Raw genomic sequence first — 13,300 nt, forward strand, 5'->3', positions numbered from 1 at the left:
CATGGCAGGCGTCAACTCCTACTGCCGGCGCCAGGCCCCAGCTAGCCCCCGGCTGCCCTCCCACAAAGCAAGGGGCCCAGGAAGGCTGCTGAGGGGCATGTGACCTATCACGTCCCATGTGTCGCCCCTAGTTGTCAGCCAGGTCCTCACACGTACACCGGGGCAGGGGGTCACCAGCCAGGCAGGGAAACGGGCTACAAACACAGTAGGAAATGAAATATTCAAAAGTTTAAGAGCTTGCAGGGGTGGGACAGGGGAGGAAAGACAGGCCACGGGTGGGGGGCGGCGCTCTGGCCCTGAGCAGCTCAGACTGAACACGAGGACCTCAGACCTACCCGATGGCCATCTCTCCAGCCCTGATCGCTGCAGCCTCTACGAGGGTCACACTGGCACCAGCACTATTCCTGCTCGTTCTGGGGTGACAGGTGTGCCAGGAAAGCCGCCTCTTTGGCTCGAGCCACCCAGGCATGGCCTTGACTGCATCCAACCCCCTCAGCTCGTGGGACCCAGGGGCTGGGCTGCAGCATAAGCAACAGGCTTTTTGTGGGGGGGAAGAGGTAACTGACTTGGCGCCAACTCAGCCACTGCAGCACTGAGATAGGAGCAGGAGGCAGTTGCCTATCCCCAGCTTAGGGCCGCATGGGGGCCCCTCACCCCATCGGGGTCCCCCCTTGCCCAGCTCCCAGCAGCTGCTCTCAGATTTGAGCATGGAGGGACAGGCTCTGGCCTGGACACTTGTGACAGAACAGCCACGGAGCCGCAGAAAGGCCCATTCCCCGCCCCCGAGAGACGACGCTAAAGGCAAGTCCGTGCCCTGCGGTGGGCTCAGCTGACCCTCTGCAATACGCTACATGGCGATGGGCCCAGCACCTCGGCTGAGCTCAGTGGCACCGTCGCCTGCTTCGTGCCTGGGGAAGGCGGGCACTCTCGGGGGTCTGCTCCCGCTCCCGCTCGAAGCCACCCGTCTCACAGCCACAGCAGCAAGCTGTGACCCCGGGGCTGGGCACAGGGCCCTCTGCCCCCTGCTCCCATTGGGCAGCAGCGCTGGAATCCAGCTCGTTAGAGAACAAAGAAAATGCTGGGGCAGCAGAAGCTGCTGGCAGAGCCTAGTTGCTTCAGCTCCCAGCCTCTGCTGGCCTGTTTTAAACAGGCTCCTCCCTCCTGGGCTGCAGCAGGCAGATTCCCAACCTGGCCCTTGCATGCAGGCGTCCTTAAAGGGCCAGAACAGCTGGAGGTGGGCATAGGGCTGGCAGTGGGGCATTTCACGTGCTCAGCGGAGCAGGTGTTCAGAGCAGGTGGGCTGCGGCAAGCCCCCTGCCTGTCATGGCTGCCCCCTTCCGCCACCTCCTTCAGTCCACAGCTGTGCAGGGCTGGAACGCTGAACCGCTCCAAGGGCAAGGGGGACAAGGACACAGCTCACAGGGCTCTGCACCCCAACACCGGCATCTCACACCGTTCGGCCAGCTGCAGTGAGGCTTCCTTCCGGCCTGCTGCAGGCTTGGTGCACATGGTGGCATGTGGCGGGGGGGTCCAAAAGGTCCAAGGCCTTGGAGCGGGAAGATCTGCCTGGGCATCTCTAGATCGCTGTCTCTTTTGACACCTGTCCCCCTCCATCCAATGCAGAGCTGGCCTTGACCCCACTGTACTGTAGTCAGCTATTTCCATCAGCAGCCCTGGCTCCCAGGCCAGAGCTAGAGGCACTCGGTTGGGCATCACTTGTTCTGTCCTGCTCTGCTCCCATCCTTGCATCCAGCCGCTCTCAGGGGCATTGCACAAGGGACAGAGGGCAGGATTCAGGTGGAGGCCAGGCGATCTCCTCCTCTCCAGCTTCTCAGGAGGAGACCAACGTGTTCTAAGCAAAAGCAGCAGCCGCAGACTGAGACATCTCCCCTTTCCCTGCTGCCTGGAGCTAGCTGCACGTGCGCAAGCCTGGCCTGCGTCCTGGCCTAAGCAACGCCCACTGAAGTCAAGGAAGGACCCTGGGCAGCATGGAGCACTGAGTGAGCAGGGACCTTGCATGCCAGGTGCAACAGGACCGCAGGGGGGGCGTCATTCCCTTCTCTTTTATACATTGCACTCAGGCAAAGTTGCTAGCAGCCCACACTGCAGGCACCAGTCAGCTGAAAGGTCTCTCCAGCACTGTTCTCTCAGGGGCCTCTCACTGGAGTACCTGAGCCCTGCTCTGGCACAGCCAGCACCACGTGTATTTTGTGTCCTCCACGTGACTGATTTAAGCCCCAGCCCAGGGGGCCACTGCCACAAAAGGCAACGCCCCTGCCAGTTGGTGAATGGGACACAGGGCTTTGTAAAACCCACCCAGGTTAGATCATTCCACAGGGGTCTTCATTCCTGCCTGGAAGCTGCTGTGCCCTGATGCTGGGAGCTGGCAGAGAGCATTTCAGAGATGGTGCAATCTCTGACCAGAGGCTGGGATCTTCAGCACCCAGGGCGCTAGGGTTAGTTTGTGACTTTCCCAGCGGTATCCCTGAGACTTGGACCCACAGTCGTCTCTCTCTCTCCTGAATACAGTGGTTTTATCAAACCCAGCCCAATGCTCTGACTGAGCTTGTTATCTCTAGCCCCGCTCCTGTCTCCTAAAAGGAACAGACCTGTGAGGTACAGGAAACTCTCACCTCCGCCATTGTCTCCTGGAACTCTCAAAGCACCAGCATTTTAACCATAACTAAAAGTTGTGTTTTCCACACGTACAGGAGTATGGAAGCAAATACAGGAAATGCAGTGCACGTTGACAGTGTACGATACGACTGTTGTTGGTAAGGTACTATACATGCTCTTCTTTGCTTAGTATCTAATCTTGTTTTCCTTTAGTGTTCGGTGTCACTAGCTGTACCTCTCTATTATCCAGACTATTTGAAGATCCATTCACCTCCCAGGCCCAGGGCTGCTGGCTATGAGTTTACTATATCTGGCTGTGTTTGTTCCAGGAGAGGCAGTCTGGGGAAATGAGGGATTGGGGTCATGCTGGAAACAGGAACTGGGCAGAAGCCGGGGGCCCTGCCTGGCAGTTGGCACCAGGCTGGGAGTCCGGGCAGCATGCAGAGTTGCAACCCCTCCCTGGCCTGGGTTGAGCCCCAAGAACAAGACAGCCTGGAGCCTTTACTCACTGGTTCAGTGCCCAAACAGGCCCAAAGAAACCTGATGCTTCCCCACCCCACCAGGTACTGAGGAATTTTAGCCTGTTTCCCATTTCACCCCCTGCCCAGTCATTCTGGACAGACACCAAGCAGAGCTGGGAGCATCTTCCTCTGACCACACCCCAGAACTCCTCCCCTCTTGTGCTGCAGCCGGTAAGGCCTGTTTCCAGCCTGGGCTGGATTAGCTTCTCTCTATTGCCGCGACCCCTGAGGCAGGGCCAAGGCCGACTCCCTGCCTGAGAGAGTTCTCCCCAGGGCTGTTCCCTCATTGCCAAGGCCGGCCTCGCCCAGAGTAACGCAGACCTGGCTGGTTTGCATGGTGGGAAGCAGACGCCCGGAGGCGGCAGTGGAAGGGGTGAGAGAGCTCGGGCTAGAAGTGACCCTCTGCTGCATTTCTTAGGAAAATACTTTATTGTGGAGCTTGGTATGGTGTGAGCTTTCCGCCCAGAATGTAAAACAGTCGGCTCAACACATTAAACCCCAAGGAGCCCCTGGCAAACAGGAGTCCCTACCTGTAGTCACGAGGGCCTCACCCCTGAGTGTCACTCACTGTACTGCAGCAACTCCAGCTAGTGCGGCGGCAGGAGCAGTGGGAGAGGATCGTTCCCAGCTGGGGTGATTACACAGATCCTGCTATTCCCAGGGAAGGTGGCAAATGTCTCACCATCCCACAGCCCAGCGAGAGCCCCAAGTGCTGTGATGGGGGGCAGGGCACATCAGATTGCACAGTTCCCTTTGGGCTGTAATCCCACCGCCTAGAGCAAGTTCAGAGGGGTGAGGTCAGGGTCTCCCAGCCTGGGCTTGCCCTTTGCTCCCTCACTCGGAAGCCGCCAGCCAGTAGTGACGCAGCTGCTTGCCGAGGGATTGCTGCTCCCCGAGCTCCTGCACATTTATTGGGTCAAAATGTCGGTTCTTGCCCTGGCCTTGGCTAAGGGAGGTAGCAGAGGCTGGTGCCATGGCTGGACCAGTGCTGCTGAGGAGGCAGGAGGGGGAGCTGCGTAGGGGAGCTCTGTCCAGCCCCCAAATGCAGCCAGAACTCCCAGGTGCAGATAGATTTAGAGGCCACAGGTCAGCCCCAAGCAGGCCCTATCTTCCCTCTGTGGCCCTGGCGAAGGCCCAGGGTCTGTCCCCAACCCCAGCGGCCAGGAGGCGCCTGCTCTGGGGCACTTATTGCTCAGAACAAGACAGCCCCTGCAAATGGGCTTGGCAGCATTGTCCCCCCCAGGAGCAGGAATTGCTCAGCAGGTGCTGCACCCTTCCCTGACCGCAGCGAGCAAACACTCTGCGTGTAGGTTCCTGAGTTCCAGCCTAGGCAAGACCAGCAGCCGCTGGTTCCAGGGACTCGCCCAGCCTGTTCAGCCCATCTCTCTAGAGGGAAACAGATTGAGAGGCTCAGATCTCACTGTTCAAAACCGAGCCCAGCCCTGTCCGGCTGGTGGAGGTGCCTCTGCTGCTCAGGCAGGCTTACAGGAAGCAGCTTTGAGCTTGCTAGCACAGCTACAACAGCAGAGCGCGCAGCGGCTACACACCGGCCCTGTGCTCACAGCGGTGGCTCACCTCCCAGTAGCAGAACTGCCCCTTTTAGCCACGCTAGCAGGGATCAGAGCCCAAGCGCCAATGGCCCCTCTGCCTGCAGTGCAGACCTACGCCACGGGAGGAGTTTTCAACAGCTCTCCAGGTGGGATTCTGCACCGGCTGCAGTCGGGCTGTTTTACCAGTGCCAGAGCCAGGCCAATGCCCACAGCTTCGGCAAGCCCAGTTCAGAACAGCCCCAAGCCTGAGCAAGTCATTGCCAGGCTTCACCAGCGGTTCTGGCCCCTGCCACCCCTCCCCAGGGGGAGGGCTCAGCTTCTCCCGTTTTCTAGGGGTCACCACTCTGTGACTAGTGCAAAAACCACAAGACCTCATGCAACACCCCCAGCCACTCCCTGCCTATGCTCCAGGCACTGCTCTGTGCTGAGCACCTGGGGACAAGCAGAGACCCAGCACCCCCGCGAGGCTGGCCCCAAGGAGAGGTGTCTCATGCACTGCTACTCAGCTCACCGGGGGGCATAGAGGCAGCTCAGTGCCCAGCAAGCTGGTGGCCCCAGGGTGAGCTCTCGCAGGGAGACCCAGGCAGCCCTCACCATTACAGCTTTGCTTGCTGAGCTCCAGGCAGGGCCAGACCCTCCTGGGCCTCATGGGGAAGGCACTGGGGGCTTTCCCTCTGGGGCCACAAAGGAGGGGAAGCAGCAGAGCATGAATGGGGCTGAAAGGCCAAGCTGCCCCATCCCCCTCTCCGGGGGCAGCTCAGCGACGGGGCAAACATGGGCACGGCCCATTGAGACGCCAGCAGCACCAGCAGTCTGGCATGAGTGCACCCCCAGCCTTGAGCAGGCAAACCCCAGACTTTAACCAGTTCCCGCTCCCAGAGGCCTCCACAGTCTCACTCATGCTTTCAGGGCCCAGCGTGATGAGAGGCTGACAGAGACACCCCCAGGGCCCCTCTGCAGGGCTGGAGCCAGGAAATGAGACTGGCCTGGAGGCTGCCGAAAACCCACGATGAGGGGAAGTAAGATCTGGCCAGAATCACCCCGTTCCCTGCAGCTCAAGCCCACCGCGAGGGGAGATCTGGCTCCCTGCTGCAGCCAGGGCTCCCGCCTCTACAGGGCCTTGGGCTTGGCATTCAGGCGGACGATCTCCTTGTAGTCCTTGACCAGCTGCCGCAGTTGGTCCATGTGGGGATTGACATTCTCCTCCATCCACTCCTCCACCGTGTCAGGGAAGTAGATGGCGTCCAACTGGGCGCGGAAGTTCTGCAGAAAACTCTCCCAGTCCTCGTGGAGCCTGGTGGCAGAAGGGGGCAGCGCATCAGAGCTGGGAGCCGTTGCCCCGGGGCTCGGAGCAGCACTGTCAACCGGACAGTTTGCAGAGCACCAGGGCCGCTGCCGCCAGCCGAGCTCCCGTGGTGGGGAGGATCTCCCCCATGCCAGGCATTGCTCTGCACAAGCAAAAGGCTCCGCTCCGTGAGCTCTTCTCATGGCCACCAAACACAGGGACAGAGTCCTTTCGCCATAGCTGGGGGCAGCTGCCTCCCCATGGCAAGCGGCAGGTGGCTCCGGAGCAGGCCCAGGCCCCAAACACTCTTCCGGAAGTTGACGATGCCCCATGAAGACTCTCCAGCCCCCTGTAAAAGGCCTCCTCCTCCTCCGGCCCCATGTCCCAGGGGGCAGCCGAGCACATGGAGGGCTTGGTCCAGTCACTTGGGAAGCTTAGGCAGGGCTAGGCCTAGAACCCAGCTCCTTCGGCTCCCAGCCCAGGCTCCTCCCATCATTTGCGAACTAACTCCCTGCTATGTAACCAGCCCAACTTCCCCCACCCCACCCCAGCAATGTGGAACCAGACTTGGACAAGCTAGCAGGTGATGCTCCCACATCACCAGGATAGAGACCCAGGGGCCCAGTGACCTCTAGCAGCTGGAAGGAGGATGCTGGTTCTCACAGGAGAGCGACCGGCCCCTGTGGTGAGCACTGCAAGGAGCCCTGGGCCCTGACACCACCACACGGATTCAGCTGAAGGTAGCGTGGCTCCTTTGGATGCAAAGACCCCACAGAGGCTCAGGGAAGCTGCCCCCTCCCCACACAAGGAGAAGGGGATCAAGATTCGGGCTTGGGAGAGACCAGCGTTGGCTCTCAGCACCGCAAGCAGCTTGCTTTGGGCACTGCCTTCCCAGGGCACCCCAGCGCTCCCTCCCCAGGGTGGGACAGGGGCAGGCCTGCGCTGCCCCTCTCAGCCCGTGCCCAGAGAAGGCTCATGCAAGGTTGACTGTGGAGCAGTGGCTCAGTGGCATGGATTACTGCTCAGTGGGGACCTCATGGGTAGAGGCTTCACTCACTGCAATGGGCCTTCACCCTGCCTCAGGAAGGCGAGCGCTGGTTCTGATCCCCTTCACCGTTAGGGTGAAAGCCCAGCCAGGAGTCCACCACGCAGAGACCCTATCCAGCCCACCCAGTGGTAAGAGCCCCATCTACCTCCGTTCCCCAGAGCAGACCCAGAGAGCCTCACGTACTTCAGAATCTTGCTGCCGAAGTTCTCCAAGTTGCGTGGGTTACCGAACCGGTGCTTCCTGTGGTACAGGCTGAACCACCCCTGGATGGCACTGACACGAGAGACGGACAAACGGACCCCATGTTGGTGGTTTTGTACCTACACCTCTCCCACTAGCGGGGCTTGCCTGCAAAGCCAACCCTCTGGGCAAGAGCCCCATAACGAAGCATCAGACAACTGGACTGTGGGCTGGCCTGGCTGGTGGCAACACTTCTCGCTGAGGGTTGTCCAACACTCCCCACTAGCTCACAACTTCAGCAAACATGAGCTGTGCGAGTTGAAGCATCCCAGGCCAGGGGTCTGCCTCAGGCTGAATTTTTAGGTTCAAGTTTTAGCTGAAAGGATTCAGCTGCTTCTAGTACTTGATAGGGAAAAATACAGTTGAAAAATAAAGTCTTACAACCGTTTGTCATGAGATGCCCTAGTGACTTTGTGCTTTGGGGCAGGGACGGGAAATCTGGCAGAGGATGGCCTAGTGTTAGGGAGATGATTTTTATCATTCCTGTGATCAACTACCCAACCGCAGCCAAGCTGTACGCCTGCAAAAAGGAAAATCTTCTCCATGTGCTCGTGCTCAGTAGAGACTTCTTAGAGTTCGGCAGCTAGGCCTTCTGAAGCTTCCGCCTGTACGGAGCATGCTCCATCCCCACACAGCTCCTAGTGCAATGGGACTGTGCAGGACTATCCCTGCCGCCCACCCGAGCCCGCCCTGTCCTGAGGCTGCAGGGCCTTAGCAGAACTTCCCCTGAGGTGGTTCCCCACAGCTGCTGGGCAGAGACCAGAGCAAGCAGCATGTCCCCCACCATGCACCCGAGGCATCCCCAGCTGGTGCCCAGGAGGAACAAGCCTGACCTGAATGCCGAGGTGACTAGAGCTGGAGCTGGGAGCGGGCTGCGTGTGCACACAGCAGAGAGGGGAGATGGGACAAGGACCCTGGAGGCTGGTCAGGGAGTGACTCAAATCAGCCAAGGGGCTTGAGAGAAGTCACTGATTCTGCACAGCTCTGGGCAAAAGCTGGAAGATGCTGTGGCTCCTCTCTGGGCTCTGCAACACCCCCCGGCCCCAGACAACCCACCCCCAAACTCCAGCGCTCTTCAAAGTCAGCCAGGAGCCTAGGGCAGAGCAGGGCACAGAGCTGCACACTGGCTAGTTACCTTTCTTCCTCCAGGGCTTTCAAGATGCTCTCTCTTAACTGGCTGTTGATTTTCTCAACCATGTGATAGACTTCGGAGCCTGGAAAGGCACCATTCCCTTCACTAGGAGAAGCACACAGCGGGAGGAGATGTGAGCCCTGGGATGGACACTGGTGCACCCACAGAAGCAGATCCCCAAATCCCCACGGGGGATCTGCAGAACTATCAGGGGCATCGATCAGCCATCGAATGAAATGGAACCAAAGGACGCCCGGTTTCCTGCTTCCAGGGGCTGGGCAGCCACAACTCAACCCCACCAGGCCTTCTTGGTTTTGGCCAACGGCCACAGCTAATTGCTATTTAATTAAGAAGGAGGCAGGCAAGTTTGCCAGCAAGACAGGAAAGATGAGACCGCCCCACCCCCACCAGGACTAGGCCTAAGTTGAGTCAGGCACAGCCAGAGCTGTGCTGAGCCAGAGACTGAGTCATCCCCTGGATAAGAGGCTCAAATCGATGGGGAGAGACTACCCCACTGGGGGGACGTCCCTGTCGCCTGTCAGTCCATGCCTGGGGTGAACAGTCACTGTACTCCTCACAGATGATTTAGGCATGTGAACAAAGGGGCTGTGCCATACGATGGAGATTTCCTTCCTGGTGGTGTCTGAGTTACACCCAGCTGGGCCCCCGCCAGCCCAGTGTTTGAGCACCTCAGTATCTGATTATTTACCCCCACAGCTGCCATGGGGCAGGGCTGTCATCCCCACCGCCAGACGGGAGCAGGGAGCTGAGCAGAGCAGGGGAATGAAGCAGCATCTCCCGAATCCCAGGCTACCGGTCCAACAACTGCACCCTCGGAAGGCGAGAGCTGCCCCTCCCCACAGCATCCCACGTGGGCTGGCTGGCCGGGGGCGGGGGGAGGCTGTTTGCCATGGGGCAGGGCTGTCACTCCCGCTGGCAAGGGAGGGACTGGAAGAGCCGGACTGCTCCGTAGAGCACTGTCAGTTTGGGTGTTAGGAGGCGGTGGCTGGTACATCAGCCCCAGGACAGGACTCGATTACTTTGCCCTTAGGGAGCTGATATGGAGAATCTAAGCCCAGGCACATGCATCTGCCTTTGAGGCTTTCGCAGCTAATGCTCTGAGGAGTCAGCTCTGGAGCACAGTTTGCCAGAGCTTTAGAGGGCTGAGAGGCTGCTAGAAACAAACCGAACCCCTCGCCAGTGAGCCGGCGGGCAATGCAAGCGCCGGTGTCAGGAGGGCAACACCTGTACAAGGCGCACGCCGCAGGGGGCGGGTGCTAACCAAGGGGCACTTGGAGACCAGGTTCACAGTGACCCTCTGGGCTGGGGCCCCAGCCTGTGGCAGGGGAAGGGAGATACCTGGAGGCTGCGGGGACCAGGCCTGCGTGCCAAGCACCTCCTGCCAGCAAGCGGAGCCTGCCCGTTTTGGAGGGAGGGCCACCCGAGAGAAGCAGCAGCTAAACCAGAATGGGTGGCTCAGATGGTGAACAGCTTAGCTCACCAGCTTGAGATGCAGGAGAGCCAGCCCCACCCTGACACACTGGCGGCTCTGTGCCCTGCCTTGCCTCTGCAGGGCAGGCACTTGGGCTCCGGGGCTCAGACACGTGCAGCAGGCACTGTGTGCTGGCAAGGCTGCCCAAACAAGAGTTACCAGAAGGACCAGGATACGTAGCAGCTGGCTGGGCTCAGGGACTGCTCAGTATGTGCTCACGTCCACAGCTCCAGGCAGCCCCAGGGACCAGCCGGCCAGCGGGAGCAACGTACCACGTGCCTTTCTCCAGATGGATGTTCCGGAAGCCCAGCACATCCAGGGTTTTCTTTTTGGTTGCTTCAGTAAATCCACCTGGCAGGGAAGGAGAGGACACACAGGTTAGGGGAGGCGAGGGGACAGGACAGTGCAGACAGAAGCTCAGAGAGCCTAAATTTTACCCCGAGGGACTCGCCTGGCAGCTTGCTACGAGCTCACTGCCCTTTAAAGCTCTGGCAAACTGCTTCCGAGGGGCACCTGCCTCTGCAGACCACATCTGCACACAGCACTGGGGACACGGCCCCCATTTGAGCCAGCAGGCTAGAGACAGCAGTGTAGCTGCAGAAGTGCAGGTAGCAGCTGGAGGGGCCATCTGCCTCGAGTGCAAACCTGCCTGGACCCCAGTGGTACATGCTTGGGGTGGCTCAGCTCGGCCTGGGCTGCAGCGGGTGCATGATTTTGAGCTGGCACGCATTACAAGGAGAGCTATCTAGGTGCGTTTCTGTGGGCTGGGAGCTGCCCCTGGTGCCAAGGCTGGCCAGCCCTTTAACTGAGGAGCCGTTTCCCCCAGGAAATCCTGGCTGGTCAGCTCCTGCCCCTCCGCCAGCAAGCTCAGGACACAGGAGCCTGCACTTGATGATGGAGGACAGTCAACAAGTCTCCGGTAAGCACCGGGAACTCTGGCCGCAGACTGGCCACATGGGGGTGTATTACGGCACACAGCTGCCGGGCAGACCCGTTTCCTGCATGGCCTCCCTAGGCACCCGAGTGCCACTGCAATGCCAGGCACAGTTAGTTAATTCCCAGGGCCACATCTGGAGAGCCCCTGGGTCAAACGACCTCCCGCTCCCCCACCGGCCCTCGCCCTGTTCCTGATGCGGCACGGCGAACCTAAAAACTACCGGGGATTGCAGAGCGCTCGTCAGCACTGGGCAACCTCATGGCTACGGCAGCGCACACAGCCCTCCTGCCTGCCGCAGGGGGCGCCCCAGCTGGGATCCCTGAATCCAAATGGCACAGAGAGCCAGAACACCCAAGAAAGCGCCAATCCCCCGGCTGCCAGCCTGCAGCTTCAAGGCCGAGCGAGCTGCGTTTCCAGGTCGGAGCGTTCACCAGTCAGGGGAACGAACCCCACTGCTGCCCCGGGCAGTGGGCAGCACTCCACCTGCTCAGCAGGCGAGACAGGCGGAGACGACGGAAACGGTGAGCTGGCCGGACGGCTGCACGGTACTGGTGGTACTCCTCTCCCCGAGCCCCAGCTCTCTAGTGGGGGCAGATGGAGGGATCAGGGCTGGCCAACCCGCAGCCTCGAGCCACGAAATGCGGCTCCTGCTCGGAGCCGTGCACTGGGAGTGCTGCCCGCTGCCCTGCATGTGTCTCCCAGTGCTTGGCAGCAACAGCTCTGGCGAGCTCCAGGCACTGGCTTAGGGCGGGGGGAGCGGGGCACGGAGGGTGGGAGGGCATTGAGCCACATATTAGAGATTTATATTTTTATCTAGCTAGCTACAGAGATACATAGGACATAGATCTACCAAGTACAGAATTTATTTACATATAAATGATTTTAAAAATTCTTATAAAATGACAAACAGAAGAGCCAAAAAAATGATATTATATATATATATAAACCTATCACAGGTGCTGCTTTGCTCTCTATCCACAGCTATTTTGGGTCTTAGTCTCTACCTGGTTGGCCACCTGATGAAGGTGCCTATGCCAGTAAAGTGTGTGTGTGCGCGTGTGCGCACCCACCCAGAGGATATGTTGCACAGAAGCACAAAGGAGACGACCCTTACAGCCCAGGGAGAGCTCTGAGGCCCAGGGCTGGCTGGAGAGAGGCTGGGAGTAATGAGTGAGGACCCTGCCTGCTGTTGGATCCCTCCCGTGTCCAGCGACGTGACCGACGTGTTCAGGCTTTGCCAATGTTGTAAAGAAACAACCGATTTCATCCCTTTGCCTCTGAACAGAAACAAGCCAGAGGCCGCTGAGCACTAACCCGCGAGGTCCAGATGCTAATGAGACTCTCTCGTCTCTATCACATGCTTAGACCAAACAGTTAAAAATCAGGACAAAAGCCCATTTAGACCAAGTCACAGAGGCCCGCAGAGACTGTACTACCCAAGGCCTCCAGGGCACAGCCGGAAACAGCCCAGGAGTCCTGGCTCCTAGCCACCTGGCCTAATCGCTAGCCCACACCACCTTTGGCATCCTGGGCTGGGTTAACGGAGGTGTGATGGCCCCTCACCGTTCACCAGCGTCTGCAGGCACACAGCCAGGGACGGGATCCCCACGGGCAGCAGCTCACACAGCACAGAGTAGTGATCGTACCTGCGGGGACAGCAGCACAGGGTCACGCTGGAGAACCTGCTGCCCCATTCTCCGCCTGTCAGTGCTCTCAGGGTAGTAGTGCAGATTATCTCCTACGGCCCAATGCCAGCTGCCCTGCGGCCTCGCAGCTGTCCCTTCAGCACAGCCCTGGGAGGTAGATGCACATACAGCCGCACACATCCCCAGAGCCTTCCACTGACAACCTGCAGGGTCCCTGAGCTGCCCTGAACCCCAGCAGAAACCCCCAGCTCCCCTGCCCTGACAGACCCTCCACCCAGCCATGCTGGGACCATTTCTCTCATCCCCCATAACTCTGCTCCCCAGCTCGCCAGGCCTTCCTGGTGCTCTACTCCGAGCTCCGGGCCATTAGCAGGAAGATGCACACGAAGGGGCTGCCCCGGCCTGAAGGCAGCATTCCTGCTTTGGCCACAGCACAGCGGTTCCAGCAAAGCCTGGGGCTGGTCTCCCCCCACTCAATCTCCCTGCAGGGGAGAGGCGACGTTCCCAGCAAGCAGTGCAAGTCAGGCGCAGATGGCCAGCTGCTTTCCCCACAGCCGCCAGCCGAGTGCAGGGCCTCACCTCTGCCACCCCGTGATGGCAGTTCCCTGGAACTTGATGTCTGGGTGCTTGGACATGGCCTGGATCACCTTCAGCCAGCTCAGGTGGTTCTTCAGGTGGTCATTTAGAGGGGTCCAGGCCTGCGTGGGGCCAGTGGTGCCTTTGAAGGCACTCGCAAACCACACGGTTTCAAAGCCGCTGTCCGCGTACTTCGAAACAAACGTGTCTGGAAGGGAAAGACCCCGAGGTCAGCAAACAGCTGGAAAACATCCGCC

The 13,300-nt window shown here is 59.6% G+C and overlaps 1 protein-coding gene across 5 annotated transcripts in view; it reads right to left on the reverse strand.

The window, feature by feature from the left end:
* Window positions 1–3,560: 3,560 nt before the first annotated feature.
* The window catches only part of LOC142021814 (hexosaminidase D-like), a 28,128-nt gene continuing 18,388 nt past the window's right edge, over window positions 3,561–13,300 (reverse strand). For 4 of the 5 annotated variants that reach the window (XM_075011021.1, XM_075011022.1, XM_075011019.1 and 1 more), the window contains 6 exons: window positions 13,047–13,251; window positions 12,385–12,467; window positions 10,157–10,235; window positions 8,396–8,497; window positions 7,204–7,293; window positions 3,561–5,981 (listed from right to left, as the gene is read on the reverse strand). In XM_075011021.1, coding sequence (XP_074867122.1) covers window positions 5,798–5,981; window positions 7,204–7,293; window positions 8,396–8,497; window positions 10,157–10,235; window positions 12,385–12,467; window positions 13,047–13,251 — 743 coding nt within the window. In that variant the 3' untranslated portion in view covers window positions 3,561–5,797. The remainder of the gene's footprint in view (window positions 5,982–7,203; window positions 7,294–8,395; window positions 8,498–10,156; window positions 10,236–12,384; window positions 12,468–13,046; window positions 13,252–13,300) is intronic. The other variant, XM_075011023.1, reaches the window with a different exon arrangement.

The sequence above is a fragment of the Carettochelys insculpta genome, chromosome 16 (assembly GCF_033958435.1).
Source record: "Carettochelys insculpta isolate YL-2023 chromosome 16, ASM3395843v1, whole genome shotgun sequence".
Taxonomy (NCBI): domain Eukaryota; kingdom Metazoa; phylum Chordata; order Testudines; family Carettochelyidae; genus Carettochelys; species Carettochelys insculpta.